This window comes from Bos javanicus, chromosome 7 (genome assembly GCF_032452875.1).
Source record: "Bos javanicus breed banteng chromosome 7, ARS-OSU_banteng_1.0, whole genome shotgun sequence".
Lineage (NCBI taxonomy): Eukaryota > Metazoa > Chordata > Mammalia > Artiodactyla > Bovidae > Bos > Bos javanicus.
Window position 1 is genome coordinate 3178482 of NC_083874.1, and position 16905 is coordinate 3195386.

General features: G+C 58.4%; 1 protein-coding gene across 1 annotated transcript in view; it reads left to right on the top strand.

The window, feature by feature from the left end:
* The window catches only part of WNT9A (Wnt family member 9A), a 29870-nt gene extending 17598 nt beyond the window's left edge, over window positions 1-12272 (top strand). The window contains exons 2-4 of the mRNA XM_061421396.1: window positions 5750-6006; window positions 6761-7023; window positions 9216-12272. Coding sequence (XP_061277380.1) covers window positions 5750-6006; window positions 6761-7023; window positions 9216-9698 — 1003 coding nt within the window. The 3' untranslated portion in view covers window positions 9699-12272. The remainder of the gene's footprint in view (window positions 1-5749; window positions 6007-6760; window positions 7024-9215) is intronic.
* Window positions 12273-16905: the final 4633 nt, after the last annotated feature.

Genomic DNA, 16905 nt, shown 5'->3' on the forward strand with positions numbered 1-16905 from the left:
TCCCATTCTGTTGTTTTCCTCTATTTCTTTGCATTGATTGCTGAAGAAGGCTTTCTTATCTCTCCTTGCTATTCTTTGGAACTCTGCATTCAAATGGGTATATCTTTCCTTTTCTCCTTTGCTTTTCGCTTCTCTTCTTTTCACAGCTATTTGTAAGGCCTCCCCAGACAGCCACTTTGCTTTTTTGCATTTCTTTTCCATGGGAATGGTCTTGATCCCTGTCTCCTGTACAATGTCACAAACCTCATTCCATAGTTCATCAGTCACTCTATCAGATCTAGGCCCTTAAATCTATTTCTCACTTCCTTATAACCATAAGGGATTTGATTTAGGTCATACCTGAATGGTCTAGTGGTTTTCCCTATTTTCTTCAATTTAAGTCTGAATTTGGCAATAAGGAGTTCATGATCTGAGCCACAGTCAGCTCCCAGTCTTGTTTTTGCTGACTATATAAAGCCTCTCCATCTTTGGCTGCAAAGAATATAATCAGTCTGATTTCAGTGTTGACCATCTGGTGATGTCCATGTATAGAGTCTTCTCTTGTGTTGTTGGAAGATGGTGTTTGCTATGACCAGTGCATTTTCTTGGCAAAACTCTATTAGCCTTTGCCCTGCTTCATTCCATAGTCCAAGGCCAAATTTGCCTGTTACCCCAGGTGTTCCTTGACTTCCTACTTTTGCATTCCAGTCCCCTATAATGAAAAGGACATCTTTTTTGGGTGTTAGTTCTAAAAGGTCTTGTAGGTCTTCATAGAACCGTTCAACTTCAGCTTCTTCAGTGTTACTGGTTCGGGCATAGTCTGGATTACTGTGATATTGAATGGTTTGCCTTGGAAACGAACAGAGATCATTCTGTCGTTTTTGAGATTGCATCCAAGTACTACATTTCGGACTCTTTTGTTGACCATGATGGCCACTCCATTTCTTCTGAGGGATTCCTGCCCACAGTGGTAGATATAATGGTCATCTGAGTTAAATTCACCCATTCCAGTCCATTTTAGTTCACTGATTCCTAGAATGTCGACATTCACTCTTGCCATCTCCTGTTTGTCCACTTCCAATTTGCCTTGATTCATGGACCTGACATTCCAGGTTCCTACGCAATATTGCTCCTAAAGAGCAGTCGGACCTTGCTTCTATCACTAGTCACATCCACAACTGGGTGTTGTTTTTGCTTTGGCTCCATCCCTTCATTCTTTCTGGAGTTATTTCTCCACTGATCTCCAGTAGCATATTGGGCACCTACCGACCTGGGGAATTCCTCTTTCAGTATCCTATCATTTTGCCTTTTCATACTGCTCATGGGGTTCTCAAGGCAAGAATACTGAAGTAGTTTGCCATTCCCTTCTCCAGGGGACCACATTCCATCAAACCTCTCCACCATGACCTGCCCATCTTGGGTGGCCCCAAACGGCATGGCTTAGTTTCATTGAGTTAGACAAGGCTGTGGTCCATGTGATCAGATTGGCTAGTTTTCTGTGATTATGGATTCAGTGTGTCTGCTCTCTGATACCCTGTCACAACACCTACCTTCCTACTTGGGTTTTTCTTACCTTGGACGTGGGCCAGGAGTCGTAAGAGACATGGGTTCTGTCCCTGAGTTGATATGATCCCCTGGAGGAGGAAATGGCCATGCACTCCAGTATCCTTGCCTAGAGAACCCCATGGGCAGAGGAGCCTGGAGGGCTACAGTCCATAGGGTCGCAGAGTCAGACATGACTGAGCAACTGAACACCTGTGGGTCATTTAAAATTACTTTTGGGGCAGTTTTAATGAATAATACATCTTATACCAAAGAATTTTGTGACCACTAACATTGTAAAAACTAAGAAGTCTCCAATTAGCCCATTATGTTAAAAATCATGTTATATATTAAGATAGCTGTCAGCATAGTCTTCCTCTGATTAACTCACTGACATTTCAGAGAGCTGGGGGCTGGTGAGACTATAGGTAGTTTCCTGCCCTAAAACTAAAATATAGCTTTATTTTATGTTTTTTTTGGAGTGAAATGCAAATGTTTTTAATAGCTAACTGTATTTCCTTCCCTTGAACTGTATGTTCATATCCTGTATTAACAGTTAATTCCTTAGTTATTGATCTAGAGGAAAGGATACAGCCGTGTCCACATATGTAAACGCACACGTGCACATACCTACATACAAGCAAAGACATTTGGCCCTTGGCCTGGGGTCTGAATGCAGCATTTCCCCTGATCTTTGTCTGTTGGTCTTTGGACTCTATACTACTTTTTTCTGTGCAGAGATTCTTGTATATTTCATCAAATGTATTAAATTTTCAAGGCATTTGGGGTTCTGAGTCACTCTGATAAAGGCCTTCCTGATTCTAAGAATGTTCTATGAGCCTCTCGTTTTTCCTCCAGCTCTTCTGTGGGGTCCTCTTTGTGGTGGGGTTTCTGTCCTGCTCGGCCTGGCGCTTGTCCCTGGTGCCTTCTCCGCTGAGCCCAGCTCACCTGATGGCCACCCTCTTCCCTGTACCTCACGCATGGTCCCCGCACCCCTAGTCTGGCACCTGCATGAGGGCTCGTCCTCTGGTGCTGCACTCCAGGCTGTAAGCTCGCAGGCTGGCCACGCTGTGTCCACTCCGATTGTTAGGGGCCCTGGAGCCCTCATAGAAGAGGCGGGGACAGGCCGCCTTAGGATGAGGGGTGCCAGGGGATGGAGCAGTGTGGCCCCATTGGATTCTATCCTCATGCCTACCATGGGAACTGGGTGGTGGCTCAGAGGAAAGGCCTGGCCCTTGGGCCTCCGGCCTCAGCCATGTGGCTGCATGGCTGTCAGATGGACGTTCCTGGACTTGGACATCCTTCTGCCCAAAACAGATGTAGACACCACCTGGCCTCAGGAAAGGGTCAGCTTGCCTGTGGCTGTGTTTATGGAGCTGCCTCTGATCCCCTGATGGGCATCCTGAGGTTAGATGGGAGTGGAGCTGCCTGTAGCTATGCATGCTGTCGAGTTAGCTCCCCATGGGCAGTGTGGACCCAGGCTGGCACCGAGTGGGTGGGAGGCCCTGAATTCTGTTCCCACATGCAGAATTTGGACACGGGTGCTCCCACTGCCTCCTGGAGAACTGGAAGGCAGCATCACCCGCCACTTGTCTCCCTCTCCTCGTCCACACCCACAGTGACCCTTCCCAACTCTGCCCTAAGTTCCCCCAGGATGGCTTTGGCAGTAGGGGTCCTCTCAGATGCCGAATGTTTTGGCAGTGGTGGGGGCTCGGTTAATCTGGGAGAATCCAGCCTGGGGGATGTGCTGGTGGGAGGCTACAGTGCTTTAGCTGTGTGGCACGCAGTTCTGGGCACAGCTGTTAGCATTCCTGTCTGGGGACAAGTCTCCACCGTGTGAGCTGTCTTTGTGTGAAGAGTGGGGCTCTCCCGGCTTCCAGCCCCGGGTCCTCCGGCCCCTGCCTGCTCCCTGCCCTGGCGTGGCAGCTGTCCTCAAGCAGGGGCCCGGGAGTCCACAAAGCCATCCCCTGATGTCAGCTTCTGCCCCACCCCCGTCTTTTTAGGCACGATGTCCTGACGCTCGGTGAGGGGTGCAGGTGACCAGGGCCCGGCATGTGCCGCTGCCCCTCCAGTGCATTGTCCCAGCTCCAGGCTCGTGTGTCTTCTCCCTGACGGCCTCACTGCTTCTGCGTCCCACTGCTGCTGAGTGGCCCGCAAAGGGTCTGTCTGCATCTCAGGGGCCTTTGGAGCTTCTCTCCTAGCCAGCACCCACGCGGGCCAACCACCGCATACCCAGGAGCCTCCTGATTCCGAGTGTTGCTTACGGAGAGAGGAACAGGCTCTTCAGCGCGGACTTGAGCTGGCAGGGCTGTTGCTCACCCACCCTCTCAGTCGCAGGGTTGGGAGCAGGCGCCACCTCTGCTCACGGGTGCAGCAGTTCTCGGCACTGTGGGGAGCAGTGCCAAGGCCTGGGATGGGTCTTCTCAGGGTGCCCACCATGGCCTTGCTCATGTGGCACCTACGTGTGCAGAGGTGGGGGGTAGCAGTCCTTCCTGCCGCACACCCCTAGACCTGACCGGTCTGCTCTGGCGATCTGGTAGCTTCCTTGCCCAGCTGCTGCCTGGGCCTCAGCACCCTGCTTTCCTGTTCTCAGGGAGCTGATCAGCGAGGCTGAGACGGGCGACTCCTTCAGGGCCTGGGGTCCAGGGGTCTCCGAATAGGGCCGGTTCTGCTTTGCACAGACCCCACCCTTACCCTAAGGGTACATGCAGCTATGCCCCTCTCCATGAGGCACGGCAGGGCCTGCTGAGGTGTGTGTGCAACTACCCCAGGCTGTCCCCAGAGGAGCCTCAGCCTGCAGCGTGAGTACTGGTGTCTGCTCGAGGGTGGGGTCTTGGAGGCCCCGCCCACCTCCCCGCCCCTGCAGCGGAAGACCCCGCCCACACCCTGTTCCCGGCAGAAAGCTGCAGCTCTCTCTGTCAGCCCAGGGCCAGTGTTCCCCTGAGGAGTTTTGGAAGGACAGCAGCAGGAGGAATGGGGCAAGGCGTGGGGCTCCATTATCTGTGCACTCCTGCCAGCCCTGTTTCTTGGGTTTGGCTGGCGTGAGATAATGGGGGTGGACTTGTTTCTAATGATGCCCTAGTAGGGGGCGCTGAGCCCCATCCCCATCCAGGTGGGCACTTTTCCCTCCCAAGGGCTGAAGGTCTGGGTGGGGCTGGCTTGGACATATCTGGATCTCAGATGTACAGTTGTCTGTCTGGGGATACTGAGGCACGTGCTTCTGGGCACAGAACAGGCAAAAGGCCAGGGCCAGTCAGTCCCTGGATGGAGCTGGTGGTAAGGAGTTAGGGCTGGAAGGCCAGACAGCAGAGACCGGCTCCGGCCTTGGCTCAGCCAGGAAGGGGGATGGAGGTGCCCCAAACCAGCAGCTACCTCCTGAGTGCCGCTCGGGTCCTGGGCTGGGGGCCTCCTGAGCGCCGCTCGGGTCCTGGGCTGGGAGCCCCTTCTGGCGCACGTGTTCCAGGAGACTCGGCTGGAACCATGGGGGCCACCTGCAAAGGCTGCAGGGGGACAGAGAAGGAGCAGGGCCTCCCCAAGGGTCTGCAGGGCCGGTGGGGGGCACCCCTAGCTGGAGGTGGCCGAGCCTGGAGGCCTGGAGCAAGCTGCGAAGCAGACATGGGAGTGGGTGACGGAGGGTGTGGCAGATGTCCGTCTCACGCAGCCTGTGACTTCCGTGGCCCCTCCCTGCCTTGGCTGTCTGTGCCTCTGGCCAGTGCCCCGGGCTGGGCAGCCCTCCCAGGTGTGTGTGTGAGTTTCTAGCCCTCTGTCCCTTCCCCTGCCATCAGACCTGGGCGGGAGGCTGGTGCTAGCTGGGGTGTTACTTTCTGACAAGAGTTGCTGGGGAGGGGTCAGCAGCCACGTGGGTGCCTGGGGTCTGCTCCTGGGGCAGCTCAAGAGAACCCAGTGCACACTGGTGGCTAGGCAGGGGTCCCTAAGCCATTGGCAGGGCAGGGTGTGAGTGATGCAGGGGCAAGCGGATGCAGAGACGATGCCTGGTGGGCAGGGGTCCTCGGGGCTCGCCCCCCGCCCTGCTGGTTCTCTGTGGACAGCCTGTCCCTGGCCTCGCTGCCCTTCTTGCCCTCCAGGGGGGCCCACCGGGGCTCCTGTTCTGCTGCCACCGTGCTTAACAGCCGTCAGGTTCTGCTGCTGCCCCAGCGTCTGCAGCAGCTCACCCACTGCTGGCTTCCCACCTCTGGAGCAGGGCTCATTTTGGCCTCTGTGTGCCCAGGCTGACGGGCAGTGAGCCCCTGACCATCCTCCCGCTGACCCTGGAGCCAGAAGCAGTTGCCCAGGCCCACTACAAGGCCTGTGACCGGCTGAAGCTGGAGCGCAAGCAGCGGCGCATGTGCCGCCGGGACCCCGGTGTGGCCGAGACGCTGGTGGAGGCGGTCAGCATGAGTGCCCTCGAGTGCCAGTACCAGTTCCGCTTTGAGCGCTGGAACTGCACCTTGGAGGGCCGCTACCGGGCCAGCCTCCTCAAGCGAGGTGAGTGTGCCGGGACCCTGGGTGGGAGCCAGGAGGCAGGACCTCCAGCCCCGGGGGGGCCCCGTGCGTCACTCAGCCAAGTTCCAGGTGGCTGGGCGGTGGATGGGACTTGAACCCGCAGCCCCCCTGCTTCTCCTGCCCTCTCCCCCATGCCTGGTCCCCCTCACACCTGCGTGGAACAGTTGCTGGTGGTACAAGGTGCGTGTGGACAGGTGTGACAGGGCCCAGGGCAGCTCTGACGGCTCTTGCCACATGGCAGGGACTGAGGCCCAGTGCCTGCACGCAGGGCCGGGGGTCTAGCTGGTGCTCCAGTTCTTAGCATGGAGTTCCTCTTTTGTGTCTCCTTCCAGATGAGGGTGCCAAGGGGGGACTCTCATCTGAATCTCTCAACAGCTTTGTTTAAAAACTAGGGACCTGAGGCGCAGGGCATGGCAAGGCTTATCGAGGCCCATGGCCACTCTAGTAGGTTCGAGACCCAAAGGGATGGGGTCTCTGAGTTCTGGGCACTGCTGTGGCTGCACTTCACTCTGGGTTCTCTGCCCCTGAGCAGTTCTGTGTCTGGGGCATGAGAGGGCACCTCCTAACCCCAGGAGCACATGTCTGCCCAGGTTCCCCGTGGACCACGCCATGGAGGATCCTTCCCACAGACCCTGCTCTATGTGGAGTGTGCGTGTTGGGAGACCATGGTTTGGCTGCACCCGAGGGAGATGGGGGCCGCTCTGGCCCACTGACCCGCCCCTGCCCTCACCCCCAGGCTTCAAGGAGACAGCCTTCCTTTACGCCATCTCCTCCGCTGGCCTGACGCACGCACTGGCCAAGGCTTGCAGTGCAGGCCGCATGGAACGCTGCACTTGCGATGAGGCGCCTGACTTGGAGAACCGGGAGGCCTGGCAGTGGGGCGGCTGCGGAGACAACCTCAAGTACAGCAGCAAGTTCGTCAAGGAGTTCCTGGGCCGGCGGTCTAGCAAGGATCTGCGAGCCCGCGTGGACTTCCACAACAACCTCGTGGGTGTGAAGGCAAGCCGGGCGGGGCCTGGGGGCGGGAAAGGGTGCAGGATCGGGGGGCACAGGACAGGGCATGAGATGGTGTGGGTACAGTTAGCATTGGCTGGGGCACAGAGTGGGAAAGGGCAGGGGGTGGGCAGGGTGCATGTATGTTTAAGGGGCTCCGGTCCAGGAGAGGGCTGGGTGTCCGAGAGGAGGTGCAGGTGGCTGCCATGGTGTGTCTGTCCCAGCCACTGGGGACAGCCGGGGCCTTCAGCCCTTCTGCTTATCAGGCTCATTACTTACCCAATGGGCAGGGTACTAGTTGTCATGGGGAGCTCTGTGGGGGGGGGTGCCCCACAGTCTTGCATGGTTGGGTAGAGCCAGAAGTCCTACTTGCTGCTGGCTGGGGAGCAGGGAGGGGTGTCCTGGGTGGTCAAGGCCGCAAGGAGGGTCTCGTCTACTGGGCACCATCTAACCAGGTGGAGAATGGACTAGACCCTACCTGTTGGGGCTGAGGAGTGGGTGGTCCTATCACCAGGGACCTAGGGGAATGGCAGAGTTAGTGTGTGGTTCAGGGGTTCTGGGGAAATGCTCGGGGTGTGGCTGGCCCAAGCTGGGGAGGCTGCTTCTGCCTCAGGGGCCCTGTCTGTGGCCAGGGCTCTGTTCTGAGGAAACTCAAAACAGAAGACTCAAGCTGGAAAGGACTGTTGCAGCTCTCTTGCTGTAGGCAGCCACTCTCTACCCCAACCCGCCCCCCGGAAGCCCCTCAGCTCCACACCCTGGAGGAGGCATCGGGCCCCACCACCTACACTGTGCACAGAGCACCCCACCCTCTTAGCCCCTGCACAGCCTGGACAATCGAATGCCTCCCAAGGCTCAGCCTGAGCTGTGGGGCCGTCAGGGGCGGGAGTGGGATCTGCGTGCTTGTGGGGCAGCCCTTGGGATTTGGAGTCCCAGCCTGGGGGCTGGAGGGGGGTGATGAGGTAATTAATACCAGTCCCATTCTGAGCCCCTCTTTATTGAGAAGCCAGGGTTCTGAGGTATGGGCTTATTAAAGAATCAATTTCCCCCTTTGCCACAGGAGCTCTGCCTGTCCTTCCACCCTCTGGGGAGGGGTGCAGGCTGATTAAATCCCCCAGGGGAGGCCCTTTCTTTTCCTCTGCACTCGCCCTTTTGTAAGCTATTAATGAAAAGTCAGAATATGAAAGTGCTCCATTAGCTCCACTGGTCCTGGGTAAGCCACATTTTAATTAAATTTGTCCGGGTTTCTCAGCAAAGTATCATTAAATGTGACTCTTCTGTTGCCTGGCTGGAGGGCAGCTATGTTTCTTAATCCCCCTTGAGTTGGCTCTCCCTGGGGGCTGTGTGGGAGCTTGGGCCTGGCTTGGGGCCCACTGGGAGGGGAACCTCCCCTTTCCTTACCATTCCTCGTCCCCACGTCCCTCCTGGGACCCCACTGTGGGAAGTCAGGCGGGAGGCCCTGTGGGACAGCTGGCCTGACTCCATGGCTTTGCACGTGGGACCCAAGTCCTGCTAGGGGAAGGGCCGGCCTGAGTCTTCGGCAGCCTCTCAGATGCAGAGCAGAAGGTTGGTGCTGGGCCATGCCTGCCCCTGCCTGTGTGTGGGGGTGGGCACAGCCCTCTCCTGTCTGCTCCTCGCTGGAGGCTTTCTCCCTCTTTCCAAGTTACCCCTGGCAGGGTGGAAGTTGGTGCCTGCACACACGGTAGCATCTGGTCCCTATGCCCAGGCAGAGACATGGTCAACTCAGAAGGTACACTCTGGTGGCCAGTTCTGTCCACTAGGCACGCTGACTTGCTTATCCTTAAATTTTCGAGGAACAGACTGCTGAGAACAGACTGTGTGATCCTGGGGAGCACTGACAGAAGGGCTCGTGGGGAGGTGTGCCCTGCCCTGGCAGGGGACATCCTGGGATGTGGAGAACGGGAAGGGGGCGCCTTGGTGGTGCAGGAGGCAGATTCAGGGAGCTGTGGTGGCTTCTCTGAAGTTGTGGTGCTGGCTGTGGCATTTCTGTCCTGGGTGATCCATGGCTCGGAGAGGACGGGCTGTTGGTGGGAGCCAGGAAGCCTGGGTAATAAACAGTGGTGACCCACTGGGCCATGAAGTCTGCCAGACATCCCTGCAGCCCCTCTGAGAGTTGTCTTGGGGGTGGTCTCCAGTCTGCTCAGGGTGGCCCTCACGCCCGGCCCCCTCTCTCTCGCCAGGTGATCAAGGCTGGGGTGGAGACCACGTGCAAGTGCCATGGCGTGTCCGGCTCGTGCACCGTGCGGACGTGCTGGCGGCAGCTCGCGCCTTTCCACGAGGTGGGCAAGCGCCTGAAGCACAAGTACGAGACGGCCCTCAAGGTGGGCAGCACCACCAACGAGGCCACCGGCGAGGCCGGCGCCATCTCGCCGCCACGGGGCCGGGCCGCCGGGGCGGGCGGCGGCGATCCCCTGCCCCGCACGCCAGAGCTGGTGCACCTGGACGACTCCCCCAGCTTCTGCGTGGCTGGCCGCTTCTCCCCAGGCACTGCCGGCCGCAGGTGCCACCGTGAGAAGAACTGCGAGAGCATCTGCTGCGGGCGCGGCCACAACACACAGAGTCGGGTGGTGACCCGGCCTTGCCAGTGCCAGGTGCGCTGGTGCTGCTACGTGGAGTGCAGGCAGTGCACCCAGCGGGAGGAGGTCTACACCTGCAAAGGCTGAGCCCCCGCGCCTGGCGGGCGCTGCAGGGGCACGGGCCGTGCGTGCCAGCTGGGGGTGGTAGCGCTGCGGGGGCCGAGTCCCTGGCCTGGGCGCCCCCAGCACGCTTGGCTGCAAGGCGGGGGCAGAGGCCTGGGGGCGGGCTGCATTGGCCGTCTCCAGCCCTCTGTCTCCTCCTCTCAGAGGCCCAGTCTGGTCTCTGTGTCCTCCCTGCTCGTCCCTCCCCGTGACCTGAGAGCTTTGCACGGATGCTTTCCAAGTTCCGTCCCCCCAAGTCACCAGCCGCCTGTCGTGCGCTGGGTGCCCTCTGAGGAGCAGCGGGCACACCTTCATGACCACACGGGCTCTGTGTGGGCTGACCTACACCAGCACTGGCTTAGAGAGTCAAACCACTAGGAGCGAGAGCAGACGCCTGGCCGCCCGCTCGTGGGGGTAGACTGCTGGCCCCCTGACATCAAGTACTTCTCTTTGGAGTAGTATCAGTGACTTTTAAGTTATTTTTATTTAACTAATATATAATATTATTTTCTCCGTCCCTGCAGCCTCCCAGGCTGTGGCTCCTCCCCGTCTCAATAGAGCCTCGTCTGGAGGAGCCCCTTCCTCCCTCCCCTCCAAACCCCCTCCTGACTGACCTGTTTGCCTGATCTGCTTTGTCGTTTGAAACCACTAAATCAAGAGAGACATTGCTGTTGTTGTTTTTAAAGAAGTAAAGCAAGCTGTGTCTGGCCGCCACCCTCAGGGTTTCTGGAAGCCAGGTCCCATGGTCCAGGTTGGCTACCCATAGCAAGGCTGACCAGGGAGGTGGACGGGCCCTCCTCTGCACCCCGAGGGCACATGGATCCACACTCGAGACTCAATGCAGATTCTGGGACTGGGGGTGGCAGAGGGCAGCCTGTTCTCCCCCAGAGGTGGGCATGGGCGGAGGGGTGGGGCCAGCCTCTTGGAGGTTCATTTCATGAGGAAGGCACAGCTTGTTCTCTGTCACTGTAGGGGAGGCGGGGCGGGGGGGGCGGGGCGCAGACATGGGTGGAGAGAGTTTGGAGATAGGATCTGGCAAACGGAAAGTGTTCTCCTTGGTCGTGCTGTCGATTTTGCAGAGAAGGGAAAAGTATGGCCATCACTGACCTGATTTGGCTGAGGGTGTGTGCACACGTGTGTGCATGCATGCGTGAGTGTGTGGTGCGTGTGCATGAGCATGCTTGTGTGAATGCATGAATGTCCATCTGTGCGTATGCGGTGCGTGTAAGTGCAGATGCATGCTCGTGTGTGCGCACGTACATGTTTCCATATGCATAGTGTGTATCCGTGCATGAGAATGAGAGCATCTCTGCCCGGGTGTGCGTGTCCGTACCTGGGTGCATGTATGTGTGTGGTATGTGTGCTTGTGTGTGCATGTGTGTGGTGGTGTGGTGGTGTGCACACTGTGTCGGTGCGGTCAGTGTTGGCTTGGGCGCCGTTGCTAGGTGTGGAGCTCTCCTGCCCATGTTGGGAGGGCCTCTGGCCCTGGCCCCGTCCTGCTCAGCTCTGTGACTGTGCTCGGAGGGTGCGCACTGGGGTTTGGGCAGGCGTAGAGCTGGGGCAGCTGGTGTGGACGCGGGAACTACTGAGTGAAGGGATTCCTCGGAGTCCGGGGGGCTTCGGGAACCCTGGAGACTGACTGTGTTTGTAAAAGAAAACCTATTTATGTGGATGTGGGTCTCTTAGTCCCTGTTCGATAGTGTAAATAGTAGAGTTTATTCTCCTGTGGTTCAGAGAATATCCCCGTGAAGAACTGCGTGCTGACAGAGTGGTGCAGCCAAGGCATGTTCCCTGGGCGGGAGCCAGGGTGGGCTCTGTGGCAGTGGGTGACGTGGGGCTGCCGCTTGGTCTCCTCCACACTTGGCTGGAGGGCGGGGGGAGGCGGGGGCACGCCCCAGTTGTCCCCAAGCATCCCTACCTGCTGGGGCCTGGAGCAGGCAGAGCTGGCCATGTTTCTATGACAAGACTGTAGCTCGGTCACTACTGGGTTGGAAGGGCAGCAAGTCAGAGGAAGGATTTTTTTTTTTAAGTCAAATACCACATTTAGCTCTATGTCATAAATATTAAGAAAAGTATTTTTTTAAACAAAGCAGATTGAAAACGTCTGCTGGCTGGTTTGTTTATACATAAATATATATCAGAATGTCTTGCTAAGCGAAGAAGCACTCCTGCGGATGGAGCCTCTTATTAACATGCTTCTTGTCTGTACAGCAGAGGATCTCTCAAAGAAAATACGTCTGTGGCGGGGTCCAGACCCCCCAACCCCGGGACCGCGCGGGCAGAGCCATGCTGAGGGGCCAGGCAGGTCCCGGCCACCTGCTCTCTGCTCAGCATGCACAGATGCCACTCTGAGCTTGACCAGGCCAGGTGGAGGCGGGCGGGAGGAGAGGGGCATTCACACACGAGAGAAGTCTTGTGTGGGCCTATTGATTTCTCTACCTCATCTGTATAGTGAGTAGGTGTGTACTCGAGTGACTTGGAGAATGTATTTATTTAATGGCCTTGTGTAACAGAACAGAAACAAATGGAAACACTAAATAAATGTATTTTTAAATTATAGCCTCATCTCCGTGGCTGCCCTCAGAGGGGTTCCAGGGGTCCTGGGGAGGTGGGCCTGGAGGAGGAGCAGGGCCCAGGGAGGTGAGAGGGTTTGTGGAGTAGAGGGGTCTCTCACAGACCAAGTCCAGCCCAGCCCTGCCCAAAGGTGGGAGGGGGTGGCAGCTCCCGGTTAGCATCTGAAAGGCAGCCTCTCTCACGTGCAGAGAGCGTATCCCAGGTCCCCAGGCACTGAGTGGCCCCATGGATCCTCTCCTAGGCTGGTCCTGAAGGACCAGGTGCCCAGCCCCGTCTGGCTCGGCCTCTGTCCCAGCACTCCCTCAAACAGTGCTCTCACTAACAAAGTGCCACAGAGAGGGACTCTCCCACTCTTTGCCTTGAAGAAGGAGTATGGGGACAGCTGGGGTGCTTTGCTCCCTCTATTAGTCAAGCAGCAATCATGACAAATGACCACAAGCAAGGCGAGGGCTTTCAGCAATAGGGATCTGTTCTCTCCAAGCTCTGGAGGCCAGAAGTCTGAGATCAAGACGTGGGCAGGCCCGGCTCCCTCGGGAGGCCCAGAGGGTGATCCTTCCTGCCTCTTCCAGCTGCTGGTGCTCCTGGCTTTCCTGGACTTGTGGCCACGTCGTTCCCGTCTGCCTCCATCTTCCTGTGGCCATCTTCGTGTCTTTGTCTCTTATGAGGACACCTGTCATGGGACATAGGGCATGTCTAGACAGTCCAGGATGCTCTGATCTTGAAATCAAAGGAGCTTCCCAGCTGGTGCTCATGGGAAAGAACTTGCCTGCCAGTGCAGGAGGGAGAGACTCAGATTGATCCCTGTGTCTGGAAGATGCCCTGGAAGAGGGCATGGCAACCCACTCCAGTTTTCTTGCCTGGAGAATCCCCGTGGACAGAGGGGCCTGGTGGAATACAGTCCATGGGATTGCAAAGAGTTGGCTATGGCTGAAGCGACTTAGACACACACACGGGTAACTAAGTGTATCTGCAAAGACCCTTTCCCAAACAATCATATCCTGAAGTTCCTAGGAGGAAAAGGAGGGTGTTTTGTTGGAATGGAGCAAGGGTGGGGCCAGGCGCTGTGGTGGGCAGGACAGAGCACACCTCCTCCTCTTGTCTCGTTAGGAAAGGCGTTCTCTTTCTTGCGCAGTTCTTCCCTCATCACCTCAAGGCCTCTGTCCTTCAGGGGGCAGTGGGCCAAGGCCCTGAGGCTGCCGGCAGCACGGCTCATCTTGCTGTGCATGCATTAGGCTCCTGCCTTGGCTGCTGTCTCTCTACCCCAGGTGTGACCCCCTCCAGTGTGTGGGGCCCTTGGCCAGCTGGGGAGCGCCTCTGCTTCCTCTCAGGGAACCTGCTGGACACCCAGGTTTCCCTCCCCTCCCTAAGCCTGCAACCTCTTCCAGAAGCAGTTTCCTTGTGCTTCAGCCTAGCACTGAGTAACAGCACTGACATAACCTGTCCATCTGTCCGTCCACCTGCTCTGGGTTTGGGGTCCTCTGGGTCCAACACAGCCCCCTTCCACTGCGTTTGTCTCAGTCCCTAGCCCTTCTACCCTCCCCACTGGCCTCTGTCTCCCCATCCCTGAGATGTGCCTGCCGGACCCCTGGTGGCCCCTCTCCTGGGAGGTCACCTTCCTGCCATCTGGGGTCTTGTCCAAGTCTCTCTGGACACCCAGGAGAGGAGCTGCCACCTGAGGAATGTGGAATCATCCACCTAACACCGTGCTCAGGAAGGAGGGCTACAGCACCCCTCTCTGGCCTCCTGAGCACTGCCCTAGAGACTGAATGGTTCTTCCTGGTGCCAAACCCTCTGCCAGGCTGCAGGTGACCTGGCAGCTCTAAGAGCCCGTCCGGCCAAGCACCAGGATCCACAGGTGAGAGACGGGAGTGGGTGGCAGCAGGGCAGAGGGGGGCTCAAGGACACCTCGCCATGTGTGGGACCCACGGGGGCAGGGGGCCCATGGGACATGGGGCCCATGTCCTCTTTGCACATTGTGAAAACTGAGACCTCCTCCCCTGGCACTGCAATGAAGTGGCAGCCCAGGGACTCAGGCCCCTGTGCCCTGGGTGGGAGAGGGTTGCAAGCTGCCTGGGTTAGAGAGCAGGCAGCCTGAATGGGGCCATTCTTCCATGGTAAAGGGTGGCTGAAACTGTAGCCGAAACCAACCCAGGTACATACTGCAGGCTGCAAGCAAGGGGGGCTCCAGAGGGGAGAAGGGCCAGTTAGGATAGGATAGGCTGTCCCTACGCACAGCCTCCTGCCACAGCAATCTCCTCCTGCCTCACGCAGGCCCCTGCAGAGTATCCTTGTCTGGACACCCAGGTCTCCCCTCGAGCCTAGGTTCCATATGCTGTGGATAAGCTTGTGGCTAATCTTGCGTGTGTGTGTGTGTGTGTGTGTGCATGTGTGCAAACGTGGCACGTGGGGGCACTGGGTCCACGGGTCTGTGCACCTGCATGCATGTGTTTGTGTGCCTGAGTGTCTGCCTGCATGTGTGTGCATGCCCATGCAAACGTGTACATGCTGGTGCATGCATGTGCATGCCTGTGCACACTGTGAGGACAAAGTTATCCCTCTCCTTTCCTGCCACCTGCTCTGCCCAGTGACCACAGTCTCTCCTGCCCCGTCTCTGGCATCCTTCAACGGAGGCAGGGGAAGGCCTGTCCTGTCAGACCACATCCTGGGGAGGCAGCCCAGGACCACAGGTGGCCAGAGGCAAGTCTGGGCTCGAGCCCAGGTTGGCCTGCTGGGTTTGGGGCAAGCGCAGGAGGCAGGAGATGGCTGGGGGATTAGGTAAGGAGGTGCGGTTAGGTAACGTCTCAGACGGGCCTGCACATTGGGAAGGTATTCAGCTGGGTCCCACCTGCCTTCCAGGATGACTTCAGAGACAGCTTGAGGGGGAGAGGCAGATGAAGTGGGGGGAAGGGAGGAAGGGGGAAGAGGGGAGGAGAGGAGGAAGAAAGGGGAGGAGGCAGAGGAAGATGAAGGGGAGGAGGCAGAGGAAGAAGAGGGGGAGGGAAAGGGTGGAGAAAGTGAGGCCGATTTACCGTGGCCAGAGAGCCCAGACAGGCCATGGTGGGGCCCTGTTTCATCTTGCTGTGAGACCCTGGAGGCCCCGGGACCACAGGGGCCGCAGGAAATCATGCTCGCTCCCTGTCAGGGTTGGGCTGGGCCACACAGAGCAGGTGCTCAGGGCGCAGCCCGAGTGAGAAGGAGGCCCCCAGGAGGGCTGAAGGCCCAGAGCACTGAGGTACTGCAGGCTGGAGCCTGTGGGTGGGTCAGGGCGGGTGGGTCTGGACCCCAGCCCAGTGAGCACACAGCCCCCATTCCTGCCTGGCCTGAGCCTACCCTGCCCCTCCTGGGCCTGCCCCCAGCTACGGAGGCTCTTGGCTGCTGCAGAGACCACTGGACAGATGGATGGGGGACAGGGTGCGCTGGGCTTGTGTGCTGGTGCCTGGACACACGCCTCGCTTGACTCCTGCTTCTCAGTGCTCCCCCCAGTCTCCTGTCTCCACATCCCTCCTCTCAGAGCCACCTGAACCTGTGACTGGCCTCCCCGCCTCCTCCCTCCGCACCTGGGCTCCCCGCAGTTTCCTCCCCAGTGCCAGGCCACTGTGTCTTTTCTGGAAGCAACCTTCCCCTCTGAACCCCTCCTTGATCACTGCCCAAGGCCTCTTCTCTTGGGACAGGACCCTCTCAGCCCCCTGTCAGCACTGAGGTCAGGGGCCTGATCCCCAGGCAGGACAGATGCTGGACAGAGCCAGAGCCCCTGCTCTGGGCAGTGGGCTGCACGCTGGGGGCCCATTTGACCTGTATTCACCTGAGCTCCCAGGCAAAGGGAGACCTCGGTCTGGGAACAAGTGTCCTGACGCTGCGTGGTCTTGCCTCTGCCTGGTTCTTGAGCCTGTTTCCCTTGGAGGTGGAGCTGGGGGCTCAGGGGCAGCTTCATCCCTTACACCAGCAAACACCTCAGTGGATGGAATGAAGGAGGTCTAGCAGGTTGCCACAGAAACAAGGCCAAACAAATAGTCCCCCCAACAAGCCTGCAGGGCCCCTGTGGCAATGACCTCATCTGCCACCAACCCTGTGCTGTGGGGGGTCCTGGGCTGGCAGTGGGGGAGCTTCAGCATCCTGTGTTTGTGTGGGCCCTCGTCCATGGAAACGGCTGGAGCTGGGGAGCAGAGCCGGGAGGCTCCTGCTGTGGTTATTAGCTGGGCAGCCAGAGGCCCACCTCCCAGAGCAGGGAGAGAAGGGGAGGGGACAGAGGGGAAGGGAGGGGAGGGGAGAAGGGAGAGGAGATGGGTGGGAAGCAGGGGGAGGGAGGAGAGGGAAGAAGGCAGAGGAGGAGGAGGCTGGGGGAAGGGTAGGGGAGGAGAGGGTGGGAGGCAGAGGAGGAGAGCAGGGGTGGGGAGGGCAGAGGAGGGAGAACACGAGGGCGGTTGGGATTGATGATTCTGGAGTGGGTAGCAGCAGGCCCTGCTGCCGTGGGGGGTGAGAAGACAAGAGCAGTACACTGGGCAGGTGGGGCAGCCTCACAGCCTGCTTGGGGAGAGCTGGGATGCCCAAGGCCTAGTGTGCGCCCGGGACCTGGGGGCAGGGCGGGCTGGGACCAGCCGGCCACGTCTCAGTGTGGGTT